Below are 22034 nucleotides of genomic sequence, written 5' to 3' on the forward strand. Positions count from 1 at the left end.
TAGTTTGTGAGATGGTTGAAAAGGTGTTGGAGAGATCTGCTTGCGTGGGATAGATGAGGACACTTCCGAGGCGCTCTAATGCTGAAGTTAGTGTTTGAGTAATGAGCTTAAATAAATTAGTAGAGATGATCATATATGGGCTTTGAGCTTTACTTTTATATTAACGACATGACCTATTTATGACGCCTTGGTATGGAGGCATGTATTCTTATTGGTGGATTGTGGTGGCTTTGTCAGCCTATCCCGTTTGCAGGATGTTTTTGGTGAGCTATGATCATAGCCTTAGTTGGAATCTTATGTGTGTCTCTTGGCCATTGGCTATTAAGGGGGCTTATGAGCTATGTACTGCTGCCAATCCTAGTTGTGCATGTGTGGAATTGCGTGCACACATGGCATACATGTTTCCTTACTTCTTAAGTGTTTATCCTTGGACTTCTTAGGCTATTATTGGACTGGACCTTACATCCCACTTAGTATGGGTTTGGATTAAGACTATTTCTCTTATAGTAAAAATTTAAAAGTTTTGAAATAACAAAGAATAAAAAAGCTTGAAAATAATTGTTAGAGAATAATATAAACCATTAAAAAGACCCTCACCCAACACCTTAAGATTTTGAGTTAAAACGGTTCTTTACATGGTATCCGAGCTTCAGTGACCACAAGGTCACGAGTTCGATCCTTGCCCCCCCTCACTTTCTAGTGAAATTAAAATAAACATAAGGTAAAACAAAAAATTGGACCTATGTAATATCCACCTTCAGGCCCAAAGGGCTCTTTCATGAGAGGATGTTTTAGAAAATAATGTAAATCATTAAAAAGCCCTCACCCAACACCTTACAATTTTGGATTGAAATGGTTCTTTACAAGAATGCTGAAAAAAAGTTATTCGTGCCCTAAAAAAATTAATCAATAGATTTTTTATGTTTATACCCATGCATATTACTAACAAGTAAAAATAGCTTTTATAATGAAAAAACTCTCATTTGTTGTGAAATACATTTATGGATGTTTCACTTTCCCCACTTCTATATCTCCTTATCTATGATGAATAGTGTAACCATTTGAATACAGGTTAAAATTTGTGAGGTTACTATTCATACGGTACTATTCATACGATCATTGTTCATACGACGACTTTACTGTTCACCGAAGTGTTTACTATTCACGATTATTGTGCAAATAGTGAAGTTACAATTCACGGTTACTGTGCAAATAGTAAAATTTTCTTTTTTTATAAATAGGAGCTTTATGTATTTTTTTGTAATCAATTCTCAATACACTCATTTCTCTTACATCTATTTCCATTTTAGAACACGTTGTCAGCACGATAGCCTCTACCATATCATATAAGAGACCTCTGCACCGTTGTACACTCATTATCATAATCCTTCATTTTGTTATTCTCTCCCTTTACACGATAGTCTATGCCATATCAAACTAAGGTTATCATATCCACAAAGGGAAGAGCAATTTTGCATCTCCAAGGTTGGTATTTTCTTATCAATTTCAATTTATCTTCTTTTACCCATTCTCTTTTTATTTTTATTATTCCTGCTCTTGAAGTAGCAATTGGTATAATATTGACAATGTTATGGCAAACATTGAAAAACCCAAATTCCACATCCTTGAAGTGAATGGAAGTAATTATTTGTCTTGGTGCCTTGATATGGAAATGCATATACAAGGGCTACGTCTCGTGAATACTATTACAAAAACTGGAACTTCTAATGAAAAGGATAAAGCAAATGCACTGATTTTTATGCATCGTCATTTGCATGTGAGCCTATAGACTCAATATTTATCTGTTCGAGACCCGCAGATCCTTTGGAAGAGGTTGAAAGATATGTATGATCATACTAAGACTGTCATCCTTCCTCAAGCACAGTATGATTGGAAGCATCTCATGCTGCAAGATTTAAATCAATGTCTGATTATAATTTTGCTTTATTTGATATTTGTAAGAACCTGCACCGATAAATTAGGAATTTAAATAAATTAATTATGAGTTTAAGAAATAACTCAATAATTGACCTTGGATAAATATAGAAAGATTAGAATAATTATCAAGAAGAACAAATAATGCTTAAATTATTTTTCTGATGAAAAGTGTGTACCGGTGAAGTATTCCGAAAAATTAGAATAAAAATATAAATATTTCTAAAAAAATATCTAGGTCTAGGATATCAAGTTTGGAATAAGAATAATGATCGGTGATATCAGAACTAATAGAGGCTACGTATAAAACACGTATCGGCAAAGTGCTTCGAAAATTATAACAAAAATGTGATAATTCATAGAAAAATGTCTAGGTTCAGAATATTAACTTTGGTAGAAAAATGATTAGTGGAGCTATTAGAACTAATACCGATGGATTAATTAAGTGCAACTATAAATAGGAATTTGCACACAGCCATAGGTCAGAAATTGCAAATCCTACGTAGCTGCATTGCACTCCCTCATTGTTGCCACCTTCTTCCACCGAACCCCATAGCCTTCCATGCAAGAAACCACCAAAGACACCACCTTTTCTATTGGTTCTTCCTCTCTAATCTTGTAAACACTTGAGAGCAGACTTGGTGAGGGGGGAAAAACCACTTCTTGAGATGTTTTGAACTTTGTTTGTGGGGGTTAAGTTGCTGACTTCTTGGTTGAGAGTGTAAAGCCCATTTTCACTCACTCTAGTGCTTCAAGAGACGATTTTGTGGAGGAAAGAACATTGTGGCGAGACCAAATTCGTGGCCTTGTTGAGTCAAAGTTGTAAGGTGGTGAGGACAGATTCAAGACACTTCCTTTTTCTGTATTCAAAAGCCTTAAGGTGTGAGTCCTTAAAAAGAAGAACTTTGATTGTTTAAGTTAAGGGTTGTTAATCTATGTTCAGTAAGTGGTAATAAACTTCTATTTATGGAGAAATTAGACTTAGAACCATTGGGGAACCCTTAAAATCAAGTTTATGCAGAAACTATTAGAGTTTCTGCATTCTGTCTGAAAAGTATTCGAATACTTTTCGTGGAGTATTGGGATACTTTTGGTATTCAAATACTTTTATAAAAGTATTTGGATACTTTTATGGGAATGACAATATTCGAATACTTTAGTACAAGTATTGGGATACTTTTGGTATTCGAATACTTATAATGGAGTATTGGGATACTTAGTGGTATTCGGATACTTTAGTAAAAGTATTGGGATACTTAGTGGTATTCGGATACTATAGTAAAAGTATTGGGATACTTTTCTAAGAACAAGAAGTATTCGAATACTTATCGAGGAGTATTCGAATACTCTTGGTAGATTGAGCCTAAAACCAATTTTAACAAGTTGGGAAGCCTTAAATACAATATAGGAACTCAATGAATCAGTGTGGGCTTGTCCTAGAAGTGTTCAAGTGATAAAAGTGAAATAACCCATTGTTAAGGCTTTGGGAGAAGCCGATAATCATTAAACAAAAAGGAAACGGTGTCCTAATGCAATGAAATTCTAGACTATGGATATTGACGATGTGAATGTTATGAAAACAGATCCTTGACTTTGTTGGACCTTGTTATTACTTGTGACCCTGTGGACACCGAGTTATGAGGGAGGATTTAGCTTGACAGGTAAGCTTCTGGTCCTCGGATTGATCTGTTGCTTGTTCCACCGACCTCCATGGGGGGGGTGATTTATATGCATGGTATGCTTTTATGAAAATGATATATGCATTGCTATATGCCTGAGATATGTGGATATGCTTGTTGATCTAATGTATGGATGTGATGTTGGGTACTTACATGATCAGGCAGCAACCCTGGTGTGTAAGGCATAGGGCAACAACCCTCATGTTTTGGTAGGTGGCAGACGTGCGTAATGCCTATCCTGTTCTCTGGCCAGTTGAACCGCACTTGCATACATCACATGAGATATGAACTGCGGTACATGACTTTCTGAGTATTTGGATACATTGTCATAATTATATTGCCCTAACATTGAACATGCATTGTACTTAGTGCTTCTGAACTTATTATACACTTGTAAGTGAGTTTGGGGCGGAAGAGTCCTTAACGACTCCTTGCCTTACTGAGATTTCTTGTTAGAAATCTCACCCCGTGTGGGGCATATTTTCAGGTACAGGTGTTCTTGAGGCTGAGACCTCTGGTGGCAGGAGGCCAGAGTTGAGCTGATATGTTGCATATTTTTACTCGCATGTTAGATATGATTATGACTGATTTTTATTATATGGATATTGTATTCGAGACATGATCTTACTATGTTGTTCTATTTGGTAAGCATGGAAGTTGTCCATGCCACATTGGTATAAGCTATGTTTAATTTAGACTTGAGTTGTAATGTTGTATCAGTGTATTGTCTGGTCTACGTATTGTAGTTCTATGACTTGATACTTATTTATACTATGAGATTATTCAGTGTAGTTATTTATTGCATTTACATACATACGATATTTTGAAAAAGAATAAGTAAATTCACTTGGTTAATTGTAATAAGTTTCATAATTGAAAAAATTTAGCTTCTGCATTTATTGAGTTGCGCTATTACCATTTATATGTTTAATGCACCGGGTGCATACAGGGTGTTACAATATTGTCTCACAACTTGAGTTATGTGATAAAATGCTAACTGATGCAGAATTGCTAGAGAAAATTTTTTTCGCCTTTCATGCTTCTAATTTAATATTACGCCAATTTGCCATATATTTCGAGTTAATCTCAATGCTCTTGACTGTTGAACGAACCAATGAGTTATTATTGAAAAATCATGATTTGAGGCATGCGAGTTCAAAAGCATTGCCTGAAGCATATGCTAATTCAATGACAAATTTTAGTCGTTTTAAGGGCTATGATCGCAGGCAAGAAAATTATCATCATAGGAGTGGTAGAAAATTTAACGGCCCTAGAAAGGCCAATTTTGGCCTAAATCATGATAAAGGGAAAAAGGAAATGAAATTGGAAAATGAAAGGAAATTGGTCAATGATAGTGTCTGCTATCGTTGCGACATTATTGGACATTGGTTGCATACATGTCGTACGCCAAAATATCTTGTTGATTTATATCAAGCATCTGCGAAAAAGAAAGGTGAGCGTGGTAAATCTCACGCTATTGAAATTAAGCCCACTGCTAAGACCAATAATACTTTTGTTGGTGGGACTCCTCATGCTCCTGAAGTATCAAATACATCTTTAGATGTAACTGATTTTTTTGAAGACCTCCAAATGATCTAATTAAGCATCAGACTGAAAATAGGTGCTTGCATTATTATTTTGCAATATTTTATTTTGTTTGTTCATTTTTATTATTTACTTCCTATTGAATTTCCTTATTATGTTTTTTATTTTCTGCTATTTTATTTGGTTATGAATGAAATGCTTATATGTTTATATAATATGTCTTAATTGTTCATATTTTATTATTCTATAACTAATACGAATATTATGTTATATGACACCTGTAGTTGTCAATATAAGTGCAAATGGATAATGTTGAGAAAAATATGGATATATGTCTGCTTGATAGTGGATCAACACATTCCATATTTCGTAATAAATATATTTTCTCAAATATGACATTGCGACCAACACATATTCATACAATATCGAATCCTATTGAGATTATTGATGGTTTTGGAAATGTCACAACAGTATCAGCGAATAATACTATTCTGCATCTTGAGAATGTTTTCCTAAGCAATAAATCTGAAAGAATCTGCTTAGTTTAAAGGATATACACTGAAATGGGTATCATATTGAGACGATTTCATAACAAAATAAGGAATATCTTGTCATTATTATTTCTTTTAAGATAGGCCAAAAGACCATCCATGAGAAGCTAGAAGCTTCTCAAATGGGTTTATATTATGTCATGATTAAGACAGTTGAAACATATGTTACCATACAACGAAAATTTATAAATCCCGATGAATTTTGATTATGGCATGATTGTCTTGGTCACCCAAGCGCTACAATGATGCGCAGAATAATCCATAATACAAAGGGACATCCTTTGAAGGATACAAAGATATTGTTATCCAAAGATTATAATTGTGAAGCTTGTTCGCAAGGAAAGTTTATTACTAAACCTTCTATGACAAAAGGTTCATCTTGAATCGCCTTTATTCTTGCAAAGAAATCGGGGTAATATTTGTGGCCCAATACATCCATCAAGTGGACCATTTAGATATTTTACGGTATTATTTGACCCATATTGCATATGGTCTCGTGTTTGCCTATTATCAACGTGCAGTGCTGTTTTTGCACGATTACATGCACAGATTATAAAGTTACAAGCATAATTTCCTGATTACCCATCAAGAGCATAAGGATGGATAATGCTGGTAAATTTACATCAAAAAGTTTTTATGCATATTTTGATTTATTTAGCATTGAGATTGAACATCTGGTCCCACATGTTCATACTCAAAATGGATTGGCGGAATCATTGATTAAACACCTTCAAATTATTGCTCGTACTCTATTATTGAGAACAAATCTCAATATTCCAGCATAGGTTCATTCAATTTTGCATGTGGCAGCTTTAATTAGATTGCTCCATACTGCTAGTCTATTACAATCTCCCCTTCAAATGGTTCTTGGCTATGAACCTAATGTTTCATATTTACGCACTTTTGGATGTGCGGTTCAAGTGCCTGTAGCACCACCAAAAAGGACAAAAATGGGTCCCAAATATCATTTGGGATTTATGTTGGCTTTGATTCACCATATATTATAAGGTTTTTGGAACCTATTAGTGGTGATCTATTTACGGCTAGATTTGTCGATTGCCATTTTGATGAGATATTGTTCCCCTAAGTTGGAACACCTGAGAATACAATGATTGCAAATAAGAAACCATTTGAGGATATCTCCTGGAATACAACAAATTTATCTCAATTAGACCCAAGAACTCGTGAATGTGAAAATGAGGTACAACGTATAATTTATTTGCATGTTATGGCCAATAGACTTCCTGATGCATTTAATGGTGTTGTTAAGGTAACGAAGTCTTATACTCTAGCTGCAAATGTTTTAGCTAGGATAGCTTTTCCTGAAGAACATGCTGAAATGAATCAAAATCCACCACAATTGAAGCGTGGTAGACTGATAGGATCAAAAGACGTTGTACCTCAAAAATGAAGGGAAAATAATCACTAACATGCTCCGGCAGAATCTGATGTTATGATTAATCCTTAAGAGCTTAATCATGAACACAATTCACCCCCTATTGTGTAATTGTTTGTGATTGTTTAGCCATCTTTACTTTACACTTATTGCCCCCGAAGAGGTATATACCAATGCAAAGAGCTCTAATATAACACCTCGTAAATCTAAATATGAAATTATATGCTATAATGTGGGTCAAAAGGGAAGGATTAGTGAAAATCCAGAAATTAAGGCCAAACTGAGTAAAAGGGCAAAATGGTAATTTACCAAACACGTATCCCTAGGCATAAAAAATTGAGTAGAAGACCTCAAATGATACAAATAATGCCGGAAATGGATTCAGGACGAAAAATCGAGTGAATAGGCAAGTTTTGAAAATTTTGATGAATAGTAATTTTACTGGTGTAGAAATATTGCGGTATAATGGTACCGATAAGAGTGAAATTTTTATCAGTATTTTTAGGAAACAAAAATATGTCATGAACCAAAAAAATACGTAGGTTATGAATTTGTGGTTGAAATTAGTAATTGATTAAAGTTAAATCGCGTGTGGGACCCACCTAAGGAACTAAATCACTTAAGTTACTCATGACCCATGTTTTCCCTCATTTTCTCTCTCTTCCCTCTCTTCTCTCCCCATGCGCGTGTTCTTCCATGGAAGGGGCTCCAAGCTTTGGATTTTGGGGCTCCCTTCTCTAGCCACCCAACCACAAAACACCCAACATCAAAGTTGTTCCTCTACCCCTTGTGATCACCTTTCATCCTAAGAAATCTTCCAAAGAGTGAGTGTGTGAGGAGATCCTCCTTGGTGATGGGGTGGCGGTTTTGAGGAGTTTGGGGGCCATTGGTGGTGCTTTGGCTTGAATGGACCCTTGATCATTAATGTTTGGAGCCTTAGGAAGCTATTGGTTGTAAGTATTCCTAGTTTCATGGAGTTTTTGTGGAAATCACAATTTGGGTTTGTGTTTAATGAGGTATTGATGAATGTGATGTTTAGGAACTTTTAATGATGTTACTCCTTTATAAATTGTTGCTTGTAATGATGAATAATGATGATTGAACCAATAAAATTTATGGTGATATATAATTTTATAACTTAGTGAAATTTGGTGGAAATTGATGAAATGGTGGGTTGTGATCATGAATGTATTGGTTGAAAATTTTTGATTGTTGGTTGGTATGAATAAATGGTAGGATTATATGAAGTGCATAATTGTTAGAATGGATGAAAAACCTTGGGAGTACCATCTAGTGAGGAATTCGAACCATGTAATGGTTGGAAGGAATTATGGAGGTGAAAAATGTGTACAATCGATGGTTGGTAATGTGTAAATAATACGATTATATGATGAGTATGAGTGTGGAATTGGATTGAATACCCCTAGGTTGATGGGAATGAAGAATTCGACCTATTGAGGTCATGGATGGTTAGATGATGCAAAAATGTTATAGTTGATGCTATATGATAGTGGTTGGTGTTTAAATGAATGGTAGGTTGGTTTGATGTAGTGAAATTGAAAGGAGAAATGTTGGATGTGTTGTGTGTGTGAGATTTCAACCATATTGAAGGAAATAAGGAAAATGATGTGAAAATGTGGTATAACCATTGAGTGATGCCTTAGTGCATAAATGGTGATTTAGTTTAAGGACTAAAATGGTTGAAGTAATTGGAGTAAATGTAATTGGCCATTAGGCCTAAGTTTTTTTGTTGAGAATTATTGTATTTTGAAAGTGAGTTGGTTGTCTTGAAATTGTATTGATGATCATGTTGATTGATCATTATAGGTTTCCCCTCTCGGACTCAATAGAGGAGAATTAAGCTTGGAGCTTACGTTGACGAGCATTGGCTTCAGAATGAGGTAAACCTTTAGAACTTGGGTTTTATTCCCTCATGTGTTCCACCACACCTAGTGGAAGGTTGTGGTTGGATTTGATGCCTTTGATTATGTATAAATGTATGTTCATGCATTATTGACATGATTGTGTGACATGCTCTGAGCATGTTGTGTGATATAATTGTGATCTCTGGCCAGTAGATGTGTGTTGGTTTGGACTTCTGGTAGAGATATCCTTTGGGGATTCCGGTCGGGTTTTGCCGTGGAACCGACTCTGTGAGCGGTACCAGGATGATCCAAACGTGGGACTTCCGCTGGATAGGGCTCATGAGGAGTTCCAGTTGGGTTTTGCCATGGGGTCGTCTCAACCATGAGAGAGGCACCAGGAAGATTCCGGGAGTTATACGATGGGGTCCTTTAAGGGAATCCTGATGTGGATGTCCTTGGATTTGTGCCCAGTTGTTGTTATGTGATATTGTATGTTATGCATTTTATATGATGATCATTGTATGCACATTGAGTGAGCCATGGGGTGGAGTGATCCTCTAGTACCCTTAGTTTACTGAGATATATTTGTATATCTCACCCCGCGTTTGGGGACATCATTTCAGGTCTTGCTGAGCATGGTGGATCTTCGGGCAAGAGGCCCGCTTAGTGGAAGAGTAGAGCGTGAGGCGCATTTGGAGAGCATGACATATTGAAAGAGTCCATTTGATGTACATAATGTAGTATGTGATATTTTGGACTTAGGATATGAACTTGTTGCATGTGGATATTGCCTTGCTTTTGTATATTATGACTATATGCTAAGTCCTTTAAAAATTGATGTATAGTTATGCCTCTTGTTATTTTTGTATCTTGAGTGAGCATGGGACTTGTCCATGGCCACATAATTGTATTTTGAGGCATTGGAAGACTTGAGTTGTAAATGGACCATTGGTTGTGTAAAATTGCTATGATATTGCAAATGGTTGTAATGATGCATTGATTAATGAATATGCATGATGGAAGGGCCTAGAGCCTACGTTAATACTTGTGTAAGGTGTATAATAAGTATCAAGGTGTTAGGAGTATGTTACATCACTCATTTTGGGTCTTAAAAGCTGTCATCTGTCATTTTTGTTGCATAGTAATCGATTACTTTTCACTGGTAATCGATTACCTGCAACAAGGAACGAAAAATTGAGCTTCTGTCTTCAAAGTAATCGATTACCAGAGCATTGGTAATCGATTACCTAGTTCAGTAATCGATTATCAATCCTTGGTAATCGATTACCAGAAAACAGGGGAGCCCAAATTGAGGTTCTGACTTCTACAGTAACCTTTGGTAATCGATTACCTCAAGGTGGTAATCGATTACCACAGTGTAAATTTTGAAAATGTGTTTTTCTAAACTCTAAAATAAATGGTATTGCTTAGAGAGATTATATTTGGTATGTTTTATTCTTCCGTGAGCTTTGCATTTACAATTATGGCGTTGTTTTAATTGATTACGGAAATGGTTAATGTTTAAAGCAAAGAATGTAAGAAAGGAAAAAGTTTACCCGTAATTTAATTAACTCAATTACTGTGATTGTAACTGCGCTTAATACCATATGCAATGATAACATTACCGGTACGTAACAGGCTGTTACATCTAACCCCCATAATACTAAGAATTCCATTGCATATTATTATGAAAGTTGGGACCGCAATGAAATCATCATTGATGATCTTTTTGCATTCTCAGTTGCTCATAAAATTATGACAGATGATTATGAGCCACACTCTATAATTAAATGCCATCAAAGGCAGGATTGGCCTAAATGGGAGGAAACAATTAAGGCTGAATTAGCTTTCTCAGCCAAATGAGAAGTTTTTAGGCCCATAACTGAAATCCCAGACAATGTAAAGCCTGTTAGATATAAATGGGTATTTGTCTGAAAATGAAATGATAAAAATGAGGTTGTGAGGTATAAACCTCACCTCGTTGCCCAATGGTTCTCTCAAAGACCTGTGATTGATTATGATGAGACATATTCACCTGTGATGGATATAATAATATTTTGTTTCCTAATTTGCCTAACAGTCTTTGAAAGACTGGAAATAAGCCTTATGGACATTGTGACAACATATCTATATGGCTTATTAGACTCTAATATTTAAATGAAAGTTCCTAAGGGGTTCAAAATGCCTGATGCATACCTGCAACTTATTCTCAATTAAGTTGCAAAATTTTTTGTATAGTTTAAAGCAATTCGGTCGCATATGGTATCAACGTCTAAGTGATTACCTAATTAAGGAAGGGTACAAAATGATCTTATCTACCCATGCGTGTTTATTAAGAATCAGAAACTGGATTTGCTATTGTAGCAGTTTATGTTGACAATTTGAATTTAATTGAAACTCCATAAGAGTTAGAGAAAACTGCTGAATATTTGAAAAAGGAGTTTGAAGTTAAAGATTTGGGTAAAACCAAACTTTGCCTTAGTCTTAAGCTTGAGCATAAAAAGGACGAAATTATTGTCCATCAATAAGCATATATTGAAAGAATACTAAAACGATTTAACACGGATAAAGCTCATCCATTAAACACCTCAATGGTTGTAAGATCTCTAGATCCCCTAAAGGATCCATTTTGACCTAAAGAATCTGATGAAGAGATCCTTGGTCCTGAAGTACTATATCTTAATGTAACTGGGGCTTTGATGTACTTGGCACAAAGTATAAGACCAGATATTGTTTTTGCAGTAATTTTATTAGCGCGTTTTAGTTTTGAGCTAACTCGAAGACACTTGAATGGAATTAAACATATTTTCTGTTATCTCCGAGGAGCCGCAGATTTGGGATTATATTATTTCAAAGGTTACATTATTTATGGTTTAATTGGATATGCTGATGTTGGATATAAATCTGATCCACATAAAGCTCGTTCTTTAGCCTGTTATTTATTTTGTTATAATAGTACTGCAATTTCTTGGTATTCTACCAAGCAAACGCTAGTAGCCACATCTTCCAACCACTCTAAAATTATTGCTTTATAAGAAGCTAGAAGAGAGTGTGTTTGGTTAAGATATGTTATAACACATATTCACAATTCTTGTGGTTTAACACCGGTTACAAATTCTGCCACTATAATTTATGAAGATAATGTTGCTTATATTACACAAGTTAGGGTAGGATATATCAAAGGTGATAAGACTAAGCATATCTCGCCAAAATTTTTCTATACTCATGAACTCCAAGAAAGTCGACAAATTGATGTTAAGCAGATTCAATCCATGAATAATCTTGCAAATTTTTTTACCAAATCATTTCCAACATCAAGTTTGGAGAAGTTGATATATGGCGGGTATATAAGATAAATGATTGATTAGCTCCAGAAGTAGCTATATGGCTCAATTGAGGGGGAGATATTATCAATGATGATCTGTACTCTTTTTCTTTTGTCCAGATTTTATCCCAATGAATTTTTCCAGCTTAAGTTTTTTAATGAGGAAGAGTCATTCAATATGACTACAATGAGGATTATATGCACTGCATTCTTTTTCCCTTTATCAAACCAGATTTTTCTTGGAAAGGTTTTTAACAAGGCCGTCTAAATTAACATATAATAAAAGGTGAACATCCAAGGGAGAGTGTTATGGAATATATTTATGGATGTTTCACTTCCCCACTTCTATATCTCTTTATCTATTATGAATAGTGTAACCATTTGATATGGGTTAAAATTCGTGAGGTTACAATTCATATGGTATTGTTCATACGATCACGGTTCATGCAGCGATTTTACTATTTATCGACGGCTTTACTATTCATGGTTGTTGTGCAAATAGTGAAGTTACTATTCATAATTATTGTGCAAATAGTAAAATTTCTTTTTCTATAAATAGGAGTTTTTTGTATTATTTTCTATAATCAATTCTCAATACACTCATTTTTCTGTGGAATTCTACTACTTTCTCTCATATCTATATCCATTTTATAACATCTTTCAAAATATTTAAACATTCTCAAAACATGCACTTAATATCTCCCAGCACCCGATTAACCCCAAGGAAAAGTGAGAAAGTAGGATGAAAAAGACACAATTGGAGATGTCAATTTGGATTAGGTCAAACTTTGCTAAATTAAAATTTTGACTAATAAATTGTTAGTTTAGTTTAATCCGATAGAGATCCCTAGGTGCCGCCTTATGGGACTCAAAATGGGAGTAAAGATGGCAAAATGAATAGAATTTGATAGCTCAATCCATTTAACATGAAAAAAAAATTATGATTATTGAATTACACAAGGCATTTTTTTTTTTTTTGATAACATACACAAGGCATTTTTTAAGCTGATTATTTTAACTCATTCTTCATAAACATGTGGGTTGTGGTGGGGTACGGCGAGTTGACTTCTCAAATCATTTTTCCTTTTTTTTTATTGACCAAAATAAAATTGGCCATTTTTTGTTTTGTTTTGTTTTATTTGTTCTGTTTTATTTTTTATTTATAGACGAATTTGCTTGTGACACATTGGGATAGCTAGGTTGACTTTCACTGTCATCTCTAAGAAGATGAAGAAAGAAAAAGGGGTGGAAGTTTGGCCAATGATATATTCCCCTAATCTACTATTTTAACTATGAACATGGGCCAAAGTCTTTATTTTAGACTACTAAGACTGGCTTAATGACGAGGAGTTATATAGATAGTTTGCTTCAAACTTTAGTGCTAACTTTATATTAAAAATAATAATAATGAGGGCTTTCTTTTTTTAATCTTCTATGTACTCTCTCATTATTTGGGAAAGTAAAGATTGATTTTAGGTTTATCTATTCATTTTAAATTAATTTTTTTTTTATCAATTCTTAATCTTATGCACAAACTTCATTTTTCATAGAAATTTCATAAATTTAAAATAAATGGTCAAAAGTTTTCTTTCATCGTTTCTCACACAGCTACAAAGACTTTAGATCATTTATTTATTTATTTATTTATTTATTTATTTATTTATTTATTTATTTTTGAGTTTTCTATGTGATTATAATCTTAATCACTATCGTTTTCCTTTATCAATTTTAATTAAGTGAACAAGTAGCATCTTTGTTTTATATATACCCTCTAAATCTTAGAAAACATGGTTCCTCTCCAACTCTACATCATACAATTAGGAGAATTTTTTTTTTATCTCAATTAATTTAATCAAGTTCAAGCACCGTTGGACTAGTTACTCGTATTTAGAGTGAGTGACTCTTCCAATATTATTTTCTTCGTTCTCAAAATTTGAATTCAAAATATTTGATTAAAAGAAACAAACACTTTAGTGAATAATTTTTTTAAAATGAAATACTTTTAATGTAAGAATTTTCTTAATCTAGAAGAGATCTGTAAAGAACTTGGGATACACCACCCCAAAAGCTAGCTCAAAGGGTGGGAGTACCTAAGACCTTATAAATTCCACATTAGTTGCACATACAATCAATGTGGGACTATATATCTCAACACGCCCCCTCACACGAGAGTTCATTGAGCTTGAAGAGTGTACAATGCAACAGACTCAGCCTACCTGTGCTAATAAACGCCACAAGAGAAAATGCCGGCTTATTTAACACTTCCGGCAGAAATACAAAAGAATTCTTCGAGGAAGGGAGGTGTATCTAGCTAGCTAGTATCTGTATAACAATCAATGTTAATATTAAATACCAATTGCATGTGTTAGATACACCGCGGAATGTGTTAGGAATTTTTTTCGACGATATCGCTGTGTATCATTTTTTGGGACTGTTTTGGTTTACTACGACCTTGACTCCTTCATTACACCAAAACAAAATATATTAATTTTGAAAATAAAAGCGATCCGTATCTTATGATACAGAATAACTCATTACTCACAAGAGTTTCGCCTACGGATAAGCAAATGAATTGTGTTATAGATTTTTTTATTAATTAGCAAATATATGTTATATATTGTATAGGTATTTTTAAATTCAGGTAATATCTAAACAGTATAGTTTAAAAGAACAGATATTTTTTAAAAATATTTAAAAATATAAATGTAGTATGCATGATTAATTAAGGTGAAATCGAACAAAAACAGATTAAAAGAAATATATATATATATATATATATATATATATATATATATATATATATATATATATATTTAAGGTTATAAAGATATGCATAATTAATTTAAAAGAATTTAAATTAAGAATGATGCGCCATTCTTTAGAAAAAAAATTAATTAAAAAATAAAATTATAAGAATGAATATAAAATACTTCACCATTCCATACTTAAAAGGTATGCAAATACCATAAGAAACTCTCTCTCTCTCTCTCTCTCTATATATATATATATATATATATATATATATTTTTATATATATATATATATATATATATATATATATAGATCGAAATATAGATATATATAATAGCCCCTGGTCATTAAATAGGTGCATAGGTTTCAATAATATCCTCCTCGCAACCAAAATGGGTCCCAAAAGAAATGTGCAAAAATAGTAAAGTACTCATTTCTATAAATTTTTACATTTTCCGTGGAAAATATTGTTTAGGCTAGAATATTTAGAAAATAAAACTTTTTAATGTAGAACTATCAAAAAAAATTATAAGTATCTTAATTAAATAAATAAGATAAAATAAGAAAGTGAGACTCAATATACCATGTTCTCTTTTAAAAAAAAATAAAAAATCACCAAGGATATAAGATCATATCCTAATATATCTGCTAAGAATGAGAACTTTGATGCATTTTAGTTCTCCATGAATACCAAAACTAGTGTGCAAGTAATTAATTAGAATTTCTCCATGGATAATAACTCAAGATAGAAAAACACACATAGTAATCTCAGAAGCCAAGAGTATTTGGAATCTTTAGAGTCTGCACTTTGCTCTAACAAATTAATACTACCGAAATCAGAAAAGCCAAAGTTCATGACCCAAGACTTGGCACAGAACTAAATAGATAGTAGCAACCATTCCACATTCTTTCTTGAAGAATATTGATTTGGCTGTTAAGGCTGCACGTACGTGCAAATCAAATGGCACATGCGAATTATATCCCTTATAATCTTATATATGATCTGGTCAAATCCATTGTCCATGCATGTTTCCCGCACCTTCCAGTGCCAAATGTTGTTGCTGTTGAAAAAAAGAAAGAACAATTAAAAGACGGTTTCATTTGATGGTTCTTGAATTTTCCTATGACGATTATTATATACTAAATTTCCTCTATGGATAAATGAAAACCACTTGTTAAATAGAATTTGGTATATATATTTAATAAACAATTAACTAGGGCGAAAGTAATCAAGTTTAATAATAACTTGATATGTATACAACAAGGGCTCAAATTCACACACATTTGATACAGATCTTTCAATAATTAACAAAACAAAATTTGCCACAATTTAAAGAGTGAGGATGTTTTAACTACCAAAAATTCTTACTACTAGCTTATTACCCATCACATCACCATTGGATCAAAGAGAGAGAATGTTAAAAAGTTTTTGCAGAGAGAGAAAATGTTAATCTAATGGTGATTAGATAGGTAGTAAGTTGGTAGTAGAAAATTTTGGTAGTGAGAATATTCCTCCTTCTATTTAAAAGCTGAAAGCATGAAACTATACGGTTTGTTTAATCACGGTATACACATTGGAGAAAATAAGATTAAGGATTTACAATTATGCTAACAAATCCACTATTTCATCAGTACATGGGCTTATAAATGTGTTTCATTAACCATCTATAACATGAATGATAGAAGTAGCGAACCCATTAATACATAATAATATTCCATCATGTTACTAAAAAAATAACGTCGTTTTGGGACTCAGAAAAAAAAAGTTATAATAATGAAAACTAATATAACTCCTTAATAAATTAAAATTACAAAAATATATTTCTTACAATCTCTCGTAATGACATTATTTCAAGGTTATGAAAGAAACGTTACTTACCATAAGGAAATTGAGTTCCCTATTTTCATCCTCCAAAATCTTGCCCTAAGCAGTATCAAAGGAATTTCAAGAGTCAGTATCCTTACTGATGATCAGATATTCAATTCCAACGAGTTTGTTAAACGTATTATTATTATTATAATCACACACACACATATATATATATATATATATATATATATATATAACCAAGAAAAAATCCACATACGTTTCTTTTGAACATCCTGTGCACTTCCATCTGTTGCACAAACAAAAATGTATATGAGATGAAACTTGTTTAATTTTGACTAACCAATGATAAAGTTATGATGATAAGTTTTTTTTTCTAAACAAAAAAAAAAAAAATTGCCTTTTTCTCACGGACACCATCGAGGCCATTTTCAAGGGCATCCTCTAGAGCCATCAGTTCTTTGTAATTCAGTGAGGTAATGTCCTCCCCCTTCAAGTGCCTGAAATGTATTCTTGATATCAAAGATATGATATGATTTGTATAGTGATATCTAGCACAATTAATAATCAAGGTGCAATGACTATATATACCTGAGCTCAATTTGCATGCTGTCATTCTCTTTTTTGAGTCTATCAATTTCATTGCTGAGGTTCTGTGAGTTCAACAACACTATTGTAAAAATCAACATGCATTTTGTCTCCCAAAATTTTCTAAAAACAATGAACATTTTGCAATAGATCTGGCACTAAAAGCTGGTTACAATGTCAGTGAAGAAACATGCACTCAGGAGAGAGATCCATCCATCCATCCACAAAGTAGATAGGCTTTGTTCCTAATTCCTATAAACTCCTAATCATTCAGCTTTTGCAAAGAAAAGGAAGCAAGTGAATATTGTTTTATTGCCAGATCCGTTCATATGGACATATCTTATTCTTATTATTGCTCATACCTTTATTTGTTAATAAGATATATGAGAATATAATATAAAATACTCAGATATAGAGGGAGAGAGAGTACATGTTCCAAATGTAGATCTACTCAGAGATTTATTGGTTCATGCTCCTGAACATATTTTTAGCAAAAGATCTATGCCATTTTTCCATAGACAAATCAAAGCAAAAACTACTATATATGCTTTCAAGTTTTTTATATATTTTTTATTTTTATTTTTTTACAACTATCAAAACCTACCTCATGCTTAGCATCCCAGAGGGTTTTCCCAGAGGCTCTTTGGTATCTGTCCAGGATGTCAATCAACCTTAACCAACACAATGATCCAAACCCAGAAAGAAAAGAAGTGAGTTTTTCAGATTAAAAGAAAAAAAAAAGTTTTTTTTTTCCTGCACTTGAGGTAGCTAGGAATCCAGAAAGAAAAAAAAAAAAAGTTCAAAAGAAGTAGTAGAAGAAAAAAAAAATCCTTACGTGGTGGAGGGGCTAATGTATTCATGCATCTTTCCAGAGGCACCATAGATGATAAGGGAAAGTTGAGCATCACATAGAACACTAATTTCCTTTGCCTTCTTTAGGATACCATTCTTCCTCTTTGAGTAGGTAACTTGCCTATTGCTTGAGTTCTCAATCCTTTTGATCTCAATCTTACCCCTTCCCATGATCTCTTACACAATCTAATTCCTCTTCTTCTTCACCTCTCCTTTTTTTTTCTCTCTCTCTCTCTTTTTTTGGTCTTCTTAAAGGAGAAGAAGAAGTGGGGTAAAGAGGGTATATAGAAAGCAAGAAAAGTAATAGCGGAGCATTCCATTATGGGTTTGAGGATGAACAACTTTCTGAGTGGCACAGAAAGGAAGGGTTTGTTTAGGGGTTTGTGACAAAGCCAATTCAACTGCTTTTATTTTATGTTTTAATTAATTTGGCTTGGTATTTTATTTAGTTTCAAACTTGTGATGATCCATTTTCTTAACCTTTGGTTTTCTCTATGCTGGCTCATTTGATTGGAATGGTTTTTGAGATCTTTTTTTTTTTTTTTTTTCCATTTTTTGAGGAGTTTTGATTGCAAGTTAAAGTGTTTGCGGATTTATAGGGTGTGCTTATATATATATATAGGTAAAACAAAGGTTTTGGAGGATATATTGGTGTTTAACTTGTATTGGTGTCTGTGATTAACTTTTTTTCTAGGGTTTGAATGATGGGTAAGTACTAGTTATGGTGTAATGGCCGCTCAACCATCAAATCGAAAGGAAAGGGATTATTATTCCCGTTGTGTGCAAGGAATAAAGCTCTTTAAAGTAATGTGTAAAAGGGCACAGGAAAAAACAATTCAAATGTTCCAACCACAATGGAAAGGAGTGCCTCAAAGGTTGTCCATCAAAGAGAGGAAAACCAAAAATATGATGATTTGGAGTTTGGGCAAGCTTCACTAGTTATTTATTTTGTGACTCACTGAGTGGAGCCTCTGATTTGAAAGGTCCGCACCTAAGTTGTGGTTGGTAGAAACTGCAACCCTCAAATCAGTAGCTATGGCTGGAAGATTGCATGACATGACAAACTCAAGAGGAAGAAGCTATAGTCATATCTTCAATACAAGTAAATGTTCCTTGAGACTACTTCAGAGTCCTGTATATACATTATTTACAGTCCCCCACCAACAAAAAGGAAAAAAGAAAGAAAACAAAAAGGAAGAGAGTATATATTATGAATAAAACATTCTTATTTGGCCATTAATGAATATTTTACTGATGGAACAATAGTAATTTCAATATTTGGATTGGTCGATGTTATTAAGTTGGTTGAAATTTGGGAATCTCTTCTTTTTTAAGATTAAACTTCAGTGCTTGTATATTAAATATTCTGATTTTTCTACATAGTTAGAATATGTAAATCTTTTTTTTTTGGAATACAGAATATGTAAATCTTATCAATGATAAATCAATATTGCTAATTAGCTAATTGACGACCCATTTTCTGTCAATAATAGAGGCTATTAATACTTGTATAATGACCTATTCCAAGAAACTATTCACTAATAAAGAAATATTTGTCACTTTGTGACTTAATGGTCACAGATTTGGGAAATAGTCTCATTGTAACTTGTAAATATGCAAAAGTAAAACTATGCATATACAATTACCAAAAAAAAAAAAAAAACCGAAACTATGCGTATACGAATTGTCATTGCCCCACTCTCACTACTTGGAATTCAATGTAAAATTGTTTTTATTTATTTATATATACATTGCAAATTACATCATTAAATTAACATTCAAATTTTATATGATAATATCACGTATTCACACACGCATATATCGATATGCTAAAATTTTATTGCCTAGACTTTTTGCATAATTGATATAAATTTCATTTAGCATATAATCGGAAGATTGATTGTCTCTCAACGTCTCGTGACTTTGGAGATGAAAAGCCTCTCTTAATCAGCAATTGTCAGGTAAGTCCGGAAATTTTATTTTGCAAAATACAAGGCTTAAATAAGTGATTTGTTAATAGAGTAATTGTTTTCTCCTTTTACAGGAGAAAAACATATCTGTTATGCTGACATAAAATAAAACATGGGTCTCACTTCTTTTTGTAAAAAATAAAAATTCTCAATGGATCCTACCTATGATTTGGATTAGCTGGACATAAATATTTTTTCTATGTAAAAGAAAAAAATAATTACCCTTATTAATAATGGAACCAGATATCTTAGATTTTTCGTTTCTCTCTAGACACACATGATATAGAAACAACACTAAGTTGTTGCATATTTATTTCATCAAAAGTGACAAAAAAATTAGGACAACTGAAAAACCACCCACGAATCACCTACTACACTTAATTATAGTTACAACCTTTAACATGCTATTCGAATTATACATGCATTCCCAACAGTATTTGATTCAACCAATAAAAACCAAAGCATTTTTGCTTGAAAGATTTGCTATCAGTATTATCTTTGACAAGCAATTTATTAATGCAATGTAAGGCATAGACATGGCTTAACAAAAATCATACATGTATAAGCTCCCAAATATCATACATGTATATTTCATTTGGGGAACCACATGGATCAATATAGCATTGTTTAAAAAAAAAAAATATGAGTCCGTAACCCACGTTTCTTAATTCAACTAGTTCTCATGTTGATTTTACTCTCACAAATATATATAAAGTTTAATAGTTTCCCTAGTTTGTAGACTGTAGTTGCAGGAAATCAATATAATTAACGTACAAAAAAGAACTACTGTTGTGGTAAAATAAAATAAATGATAGGGTAGTATTTAAAGACTTGTCTATACCCAAAAACACTAGTGTTCAATTCAATATCAATATCAATTTCAAGAGGAGGTACATGATTCTTACCTGTTGTGTGCAGTGTGTTGAGATATTCAAGTGTGATGAGTCTCACATTGGTTGGTAATGAGCTAAGTGAAGAGTATATAAATGAAAGGACCCATGAATCTAATGCCTTAAGGTTTTTGGTTGAGACTATCGAATCCACTTGCTACGGTTGGTGTAGCCTTAGCTCATTGGTGGTGGCCCCCGCCACGGACTTCCCCTGGACCCGCTTGACATTGGAGTTTGAGGGAACGAATTTCCCAACACAGTGACCAGTCTAAGGTGGAGGCCAGTCAAAGAGATTTTGATAAGATGAAAAATATTTTCAGTGCTACAGGATCATAGAGTATTTGATACTTTTTTTACCAAATATAATAAAAAGTAGCATTTTTATACTATTTTTGTCTTTATATTTATTTTCATTGATATCCCATATTTTTTCATTTAATGAGATGATAGGAATGAAGTTTCAGGCTTCAGCCAATGCCAATCTACACTTCAGAAAATATAGATTGCCCTTTTTTGTGTTGCTTTTTTTCGAGCCCTTTCAAGTTCAACCTTTTCTAAGTCAGTTTCAGAACGCTGTTCATGTTAGAAAGCCCGTATTGTACGGGAAGGATTTAATTTAAGGGGTCCAATCTGAAGATTGTGAATAGCCTAAGACCATTTATGTGCAGGCTAGCTAGGAGGGTTAGGCATTGGACTCAAAGATAGTTGACTAGTACGAGTGTAGCCTCAACAGTTTGACCCGAGGTTAAAGGAATCGTTCCCTGTTTCCTTTTTGCATGCCACTATTTCAACGTCTCAAAGTTGCATTCCATCTTATAGATTATAGATTAGATGATGGGGTCATCGATCCCCCGTTTAT

At 33.3% G+C, this 22034-nt stretch overlaps 2 protein-coding genes across 2 annotated transcripts; one reads left to right on the plus strand and one right to left on the minus strand.

The window, feature by feature from the left end:
* Positions 1-4604: 4604 nt before the first annotated feature.
* On the plus strand, positions 4605-5213 carry LOC133306639 (uncharacterized). The gene has a single exon (XM_061506959.1). The coding sequence runs from the start codon at positions 4605-4607 to the stop codon at positions 5211-5213; it is 609 nt and encodes a 202-aa protein (XP_061362943.1).
* Positions 5214-16044: 10831 nt separating this feature from the next.
* Positions 16045-18486, minus strand: LOC133306657 (agamous-like MADS-box protein MADS9). Its single transcript, XM_061506986.1, has 7 exons — positions 18299-18486; positions 18068-18134; positions 17467-17528; positions 17276-17375; positions 17135-17164; positions 16927-16971; positions 16045-16108 (listed from the first exon to the last, which is right to left on the minus strand). The coding sequence occupies exons 1-7, from the start codon at positions 18484-18486 to the stop codon at positions 16055-16057; spliced, it is 546 nt and encodes a 181-aa protein (XP_061362970.1). The 3' UTR covers positions 16045-16054.
* Between the last annotated feature and the right edge of the window lie 3548 nt (positions 18487-22034).

This window comes from Gastrolobium bilobum, unplaced genomic scaffold (assembly GCF_033153095.1).
Source record: "Gastrolobium bilobum isolate Gb01-03AN ecotype WA unplaced genomic scaffold, APGP_CSIRO_Gbil_v1 utg5629, whole genome shotgun sequence".
Classification (NCBI taxonomy): domain Eukaryota; kingdom Viridiplantae; phylum Streptophyta; class Magnoliopsida; order Fabales; family Fabaceae; genus Gastrolobium; species Gastrolobium bilobum.

Bases quoted from the DNA above. Each gene is read 5' to 3' on its own strand.
- LOC133306639 (XM_061506959.1), top strand. From the start codon at position 4,605: ATGCTAACTGATGCAGAATTGCTAGAGAAAATTTTTTTCGCCTTTCAT.
- LOC133306657 (XM_061506986.1), bottom strand. From the start codon at position 18,486: ATGGGAAGGGGTAAGATTGAGATCAAAAGGATTGAGAACTCAAGCAAT. The intron at 17,376-17,466 runs GTATATATAGTC...AATACATTTCAG, and splicing joins AGCATGCAAATTGAGCTCAG to GCACTTGAAGGGGGAGGACA. The intron at 17,165-17,275 runs GCAATTTTTTTT...TTTGTGCAACAG, and splicing joins ATGGTGTCCGTGAGAAAAAG to ATGGAAGTGCACAGGATGTT.